Source organism: Equus przewalskii, chromosome 1, assembly GCF_037783145.1.
Source record: "Equus przewalskii isolate Varuska chromosome 1, EquPr2, whole genome shotgun sequence".
In the NCBI taxonomy this organism is placed as follows: Eukaryota; Metazoa; Chordata; class Mammalia; order Perissodactyla; family Equidae; genus Equus; species Equus przewalskii.
This window is the reverse complement of record NC_091831.1, coordinates 10,498,568-10,504,567: the sequence shown is the minus strand read 5'-3', so window position 1 is coordinate 10,504,567 and position 6,000 is coordinate 10,498,568. Positions and strand designations below refer to the sequence as shown.

The 6,000-nt window shown below is 58.9% G+C and overlaps 1 protein-coding gene and 1 long non-coding RNA gene across 2 annotated transcripts in view; one reads left to right on the top strand and one right to left on the bottom strand.

Moving 5' to 3' along the window:
* Positions 1–323: 323 nt before the first annotated feature.
* HTRA1 (HtrA serine peptidase 1) overlaps positions 324–6,000 on the top strand; it is a 51,751-nt gene continuing 46,074 nt past the window's right edge. Inside the window, exon 1 of the mRNA XM_008509315.2 lies at positions 324–1,080. Coding sequence (XP_008507537.2) covers positions 483–1,080 — 598 coding nt within the window. The 5' untranslated portion in view covers positions 324–482. The remainder of the gene's footprint in view (positions 1,081–6,000) is intronic.
* LOC139076075 (uncharacterized) lies at positions 1,643–2,027 on the bottom strand. Its single transcript, XR_011527302.1, has 2 exons — positions 1,897–2,027; positions 1,643–1,790 (listed from the first exon to the last, which is right to left on the bottom strand). It is a non-coding gene; the product is annotated as an uncharacterized lncRNA (long non-coding RNA).

Genomic DNA, 6,000 nt, shown 5'->3' with positions numbered 1-6,000 from the left:
CCAGCACGCATCCCACCCACGACAACTTTTAAAAAGAGTCAGGCGCGATTGATGATATTTTAACTACTTCTGCTCTTTGCTTTTTTCACTTAACCGCAGGTTTGGGCAGCGGCCCCTTTCCCGATTGGCCGTTGCCCACCTCGGCAATTTGCGGGAACTTTCCTGGGTTCTCGCGCGCGGGGCCGCCGCAGGTTCCCACTTGCAGAGTCTCCTTTTAGCTTTAAGGTCGCGGTGAGAGAACACGCGAAAGGCGGCTAAGCGGGACGCGTAGACCGGGAGACTAAGCCCCGCGAGGGGGCGGACCCGCGCGCCGCCCCGCCCGCGCCCCGCGAGCCCCGGCGTGCCCGAGCGCGCCCGCCCTGCCCCCGCGGCGGGCGGTCCCGGGTCCAGCCGCCCGCCCGCCCTCCCTCCCGCCATCCGGCCGGCCCCCCTCCCGGGCGCCGTGCCCGTCCCCAAGGCAGCTCGTCACCGCCGCGAGGCCAATGGGCTGGGCCGCGCGGCCGCGCGCACTCCCAACTGCTCCCCCGGAGTCCCTCCCGCGCTCTCGCCGGCGCTGCTCTCTGGCCCTTGCTCGAGCCGCCGCCGTCGGAGCCGCCATGCAGCGCCCGCGCGCCTCCTTCCTCCCGCTCCCGCTGCTGCTGCTGCTGCTGCCGCTGCTCGCGCCGCCTGTCTCGGCGCAGTCGGCCCGCGCCGGCCGCTCGGTGCCCGCCGCCGGGTGTCCCGAGCGCTGCGAGCCCTCGCGCTGCGCCCCGCCGCCGGCACACTGCGAGGGCGGCCGCGTCCGCGACGCGTGCGGCTGCTGCGAGGTGTGCGGCGCTCCCGAGGGGGCTGAGTGCGGCCTGCAGGAGGGCCCGTGCGGCGAGGGACTGCAGTGTGTGGTGTCCTTCGGGGTCCCCGCCTCGGCCACCGTGCGGCGGCGCTCGCAGGCCGGCCTCTGCGTGTGCGCGAGCAGCGAGCCGGTGTGCGGCAGCGACGCCAAGACCTACGCCAACCCGTGCCAGCTGCGCGCCGCTAGCCGCCGCTCCGAGAGGCTGCACCAGCCGCCGGTCATCGTCCTGCAGCGCGGCGCCTGCGGCCAAGGTACCTGCGGGCGGCGACCCCTGCCCCGCGGCGCGCTGCGCTCCGGGGAGCTCCCCAGTCGCGCCATCCTAGCCCTGACTTGTCCCCGCGGGAAGGACGGGCTAGCCAAGGGGCAGCGAGACGCTGCAGGGTGTTCTAGGCACCTACTGGCTGGGAGAGGAGGGCACCGGCCCCTGGGGTGGCAGCGTTCCGCGGGCTCCCTCGAAACTAGGCTTTGCGCCCAGCCCGGGGTCGGTTCCACGCCCAGCAGGTGCCCGGCACGCTCTGTCTGGCAGCCCGGAGTCAGGGTGACGGGGCGTCCCGCCCGGTGGCCGGCTGCTGGGTGCCCCGCGTGGAATCACACCGCGCCAGGGGCTGGAGGACAAACGAGGACTGTGGGCATAAAGGGAGGAGAAAGTTCGGGTCTGGGAAAGGTGTCTCGCGCGGAGCGAGCTGGAGGTGTTGGGACCACAAGGACTCATTTCTGTCGCTTTCCCTTCTGCTTCTCTGCGTTTCTCCTCTTAGTATCCCCCTTTAAAATTAACCATGCATTCATTTTCTTATGGATCCTGCCCGTGGAAACTTCTCTTAATTTTTTATTTGGAAGGAACAGTTGTTGCCCATCCGCTCCTCACTTCTCCGGATGGTCTCCCTGGCCGGGCACCGGTTTGGGACCGCAGACGCTGCGGCGGCGTCGCTGCCTGCCTTGCTTCCCGTGTTTTGGGCCAACTCTGCGAAAATGAAAGTGGCTCTTTTTGAATAAGCTGAACAGGGCTTTGGATCAGGAAATCGGCAGAGGCAGAGGGGGGCCGCGTTAGGAACGAGGAAGAAGCGTACCCCTTCTCCCTCCTTCCGCATCTTTTCTGTATTAGCAAGACCCTTCCTGGCAGGCGAGGTGGTGGTGATGGGGTGAGGGGTGGAGTAATCGTCTAACTCTCTCGCGGGACCTTGCAGAAGGATGCTTCTCCTCTCCAGTCAGAGAGACCATGTGGAAAAACAATTCCGAGTTCAGCTGCGGCCAATCCAGCGGCCGAGCGACCCGCCAGCCGTGCTTGGCAGTGCCCTTGGCTGCAGCCACGCTCTGCTCTGCCTCCTCACCGCAGGCAGTGCACGGAGAGGGGGAGAGGGGAGCCTGGGGCAAGGGGCTGGTCTAGATTTTCTTTGCAGGAGTTTGGTCCAGCATGCCTAACTAGGGCCTGGCACAGTTTGGCTCAAATGGAGAAGAAGGTGCCAGAGCAGTGGAAGAGAAATCCAAGATTGTGTATTCCACTAACATGGGAGCATGGAACCGAGTCTCCACCCTGGGGACACAGCCTAGTGAGAGGGGGGAGGAGAATTATCCAGGAGAGAAGTGATCCCACGGAGCCTCAGGAGTGGGCATGGACACGCACCTGTTGAGTGCCCACTGCATGCCCCAGTCCGTGTGCCAGGGGTGTTACGGGTATGACTGCACCCAGTCAGTCTTCACAGCCCCATGAGGAGGGAGCCTCTGCTGTCATTCCCATTTTACAGAAAGAGGAACTGAGGTTGAATTAATTGCCCAGGACCACTATGCTGGAATTTGAATCCAGACAGCCTTAGCAGGGCCTACTCAATGCTTAATTCCAAGGCTGAGGAAGAGAGGTCAAGCAGGGTAAAAGAAGTTTCCAGAGGGCTGGGAAGTGCATGCCAGGTGGAGCGGGGAACAGCCTGAGCAAAGCCTTCTTTGGGAGCTGGTGAATAGATTGGTACGGCTGGGGACATTAGGGGCGGGCAGCAGGAGTGACCAAGGCTGGTGGCGCAGAGTCTCAGGGCGGAAAAGGAGAGCTGTGCTGTGTACTCAGATGTTTTTGAACCCCGCAGCTCAAAGAAAGCCTGGCGTGGGACTGACTTAGCGGTGGGGTGCAGAATGCCCTGGAGTGCGGAGTTAGGGTTGCTGCAGTAGTCTGGGTGTGAGGTGATGACTTTAAAAAAGCATATTGCTTATTTTTGTCAAAAACAAGCCAGCTGTTACTGTTTGTAGTCTCGCTGCATGGGGTCCTGGGTAACTGGCACCGTTTGAGCACCCGATTTATTGCCTTTGAGGTGGAGTCACTTAGCAAGCTCTGGAGTTGGCAGAATCATTGACACTCACCATGTGGAGGGAAACAGGTCCCCTCCTACGGGCCATGTGGCCCAAAGCAGGCTCCCAGGAGAGCTAGTGAGGGGACAGGCACAGAAGGATGAGCGTGGCGGCCTTGGAAGGAGGGAGAGACACAGCGGGTGCAGGCTGATCTCATCCTTCTCTCTTCTTTCTGCAAATATTTATTGAGCTCTGCAGTGTGTCCAGCACTGCTTGTCTGTTTGTCTGTCTGCCTGGCACATATGAGGCACCTGGTGGGTGGATGATGAATGAATGAATGAATGAATGAATGAATGTAGAAACAAGAGTTGCTTGAGGTCCAGGGCCATCCAGTCTTTGCTTAATGCAAGTCTTTGCTTTTGCCACCCCTCATCTGACACTCTGCCCTTGCCTTCCCCGGAGGTATCTCTGAGGACAGGAGCCCGGGAGCCAGCAGGCTTCATTCAGTCACAGCCCTGCCCGCGAGCAGGTCACTTGGTGTCCTTGTTAAATGAGGTAAACTGGCTGCCTGTGCTGGCGGAGAGGGTTGGCGGGAGTGCCGTTTCAGCTGGGGTGGACAGGGTAGGCCTTTGGAGGAGCTGCCGTGTGACTGGAGGCCTGAAGTTGGAGCCAGCCCTGTGAACACGTGGGGAAGGAGCTCCAGAGATGGCGCGGGCTCCGCAGCTTCCAGGAGCATAACAAGGGTTCGTCTGGAGCAGGGAGGGCGGGCGAGGCAGGCAGGAAACGCTGTCAGACCCGAGGTCCCCGGGTAGGCGAGCCGCGCTGGGAATCGTGGTAGGGTCTTTGGCTGGTGGACCGTGTCACCATTCAAAAGATGGTGCTGTTATCTGTAAGCTGTTTAACGGAGACTTCAGAGAATATTTCTACTCACTGCTCTGGAAATGAGGGCAAATCATCTATTTCAGAAGGCAGTGGTGCTGTCAGGGTTTGGGTGGGCGAGTGTGCAGTTATACTGGAGAACCAGGATCTGTCGTCTTGCTCCGGTAACGGTTTGGATTAGTTTAAAGCAAAAACTCTCTACTGATCAGGAGATTACAAAAAAAGAAATTGCAATGACAAATAGCAAACATAGGGGCTGACCTGTATTTAGTGCTTATTCTGTGCCAGGCCCATGGGAACCCACTGACCCTCCAGCAGTCCTCCGAGGGGAGAGCTGTCATGCTCGTGTGTTGCAGCCGGGAGACTGAGTCACAGAGCAGAGCAGCACCTTGCCCAGGACTTGAACCTGTGCCTCTGATCCAGAGCCCGTTCCTAATCAGCGTGTTATGCTGTTGACAGAGAAGCTGGGATTATCAGCCAACCCCAGCTAAGCTGCAGCTCAGAGCTGGAATAAACAGTGCTCCAGATGGCCGTGGCCTGGAGCTGAAGCAGAGGACGCATTACAACTCTCACGCCACAGGCACGGGAGTCGGAGGACAGCGTGGCCTCTGGTGGCCATCATTGCGGCCCTCTTGGAAGGAAAACGAAAGAGCTGAAGGGGCTGTAGTGAAGATGTTTGCAAACCAGAGCCCTGGGCCCCGAGCTGCCTGTGGGGAGGGAAAGGCCCCTCCGGATTCCCAGACATTCCAGAAGACCAGCCAGGGTGTGCAGTGCTGCAGAGCTCTGCTGAAAAATGGACAAGAAGCCAGGAGAGAGCCCTGAGAAAGACCCCCTCAACCTTGGAGGCCTGGTCCGTTTCTCCTCCTAGCACACACCCCGGGAGCCGGAGGGACCCAAACAGCAGCCAGAGTAGCCCGGAGACCTACAAGCTGCAGTGGGGATCCAGGAACTCCCTGTCCTGGTCTCGCCCCGGAACAGACAAGGAGGGGCCTCTGGAGGTGGAGGGCGGCCCCACATTCCTGGGGAAGAACCGTGGGCCCCAGTGTCTTCTGAGCAGTTTATAAGGCTTTGCTCACTCTCGTTGGTTATCTTCTTTTCTTGCTGTGTTGGTTTTGCTAAAGAGTTAACGTATTAAGGTTTCATAAAATTCGTAAGTTAACGGTATCAAAAGCCAGGCATTTGAGTAACTTTTGTTCCATCCAGAAGAGCTCTAAATAGGTTGCTTTAGAGCTTAAAATAACTGTATTCAGTAAGCAATTGTGGCGGGGGCTGTGAGCTAACCATGGTCAGACACCCGACAGCCTTTGGGCTGCGGGGCTGAATTCTGCGTCCATTTGGAGTTGTGTGATCCTGGATGCAGTTCCGTGCCTTGGATTGAGAAATCAGACTTTCCATGAGCTTGTCTTTCAAGTGAATAAATAGCTCAGGTCAGGCTTAGTTTGAAGAAGAAATCAGGCTTGGCAGTGGTTGAGGGTTCCTTGGAAGGCTGGCTGGGGTGGAGGGGCTGCAGGTTGACCACTGGTTCTGGCCCCTCGTAGGCTACTACCTGGCCAGGTGGCCGGCCCCTGACCTCTCAGAGCCTCAGCAAAGCGAGGATTGGGCCACCTGATCTCTGAGGTCCCGTCTGGTGGGACTGATCTGTGATTCTTGTAAGAAAACCAATCTCTGAAGAATTGTGATTATCTCATCCCTATTTTAAAGGCTGGGCTGGCTTTTTAAAGAGTTGTTTCTTTTTCTTAAATTATTGATGGTGAAAGCCAAGGTTGGCATTGAATGCATGTGGCCCGTCTCGGGCCTGGTTGCCTATACTTCAGCTTTGTGTCGGCTGCTGAGGGTCCCTGGATGACCTCTGTGGTGACACACCCACTCCCAAGAGTTGAGCTCCAGTGAGCCTAGATCCCTCACTCCTTCCCGGGGACCCCAAGGCCAGGCTGCCATGGGTCCTCTGGAGTGAGGTCCCTCCTGAGCCATTTCATTTTTCCTGCCCCACCTTCTCTGCCATTAAAAAAGAAGAAGAAAGA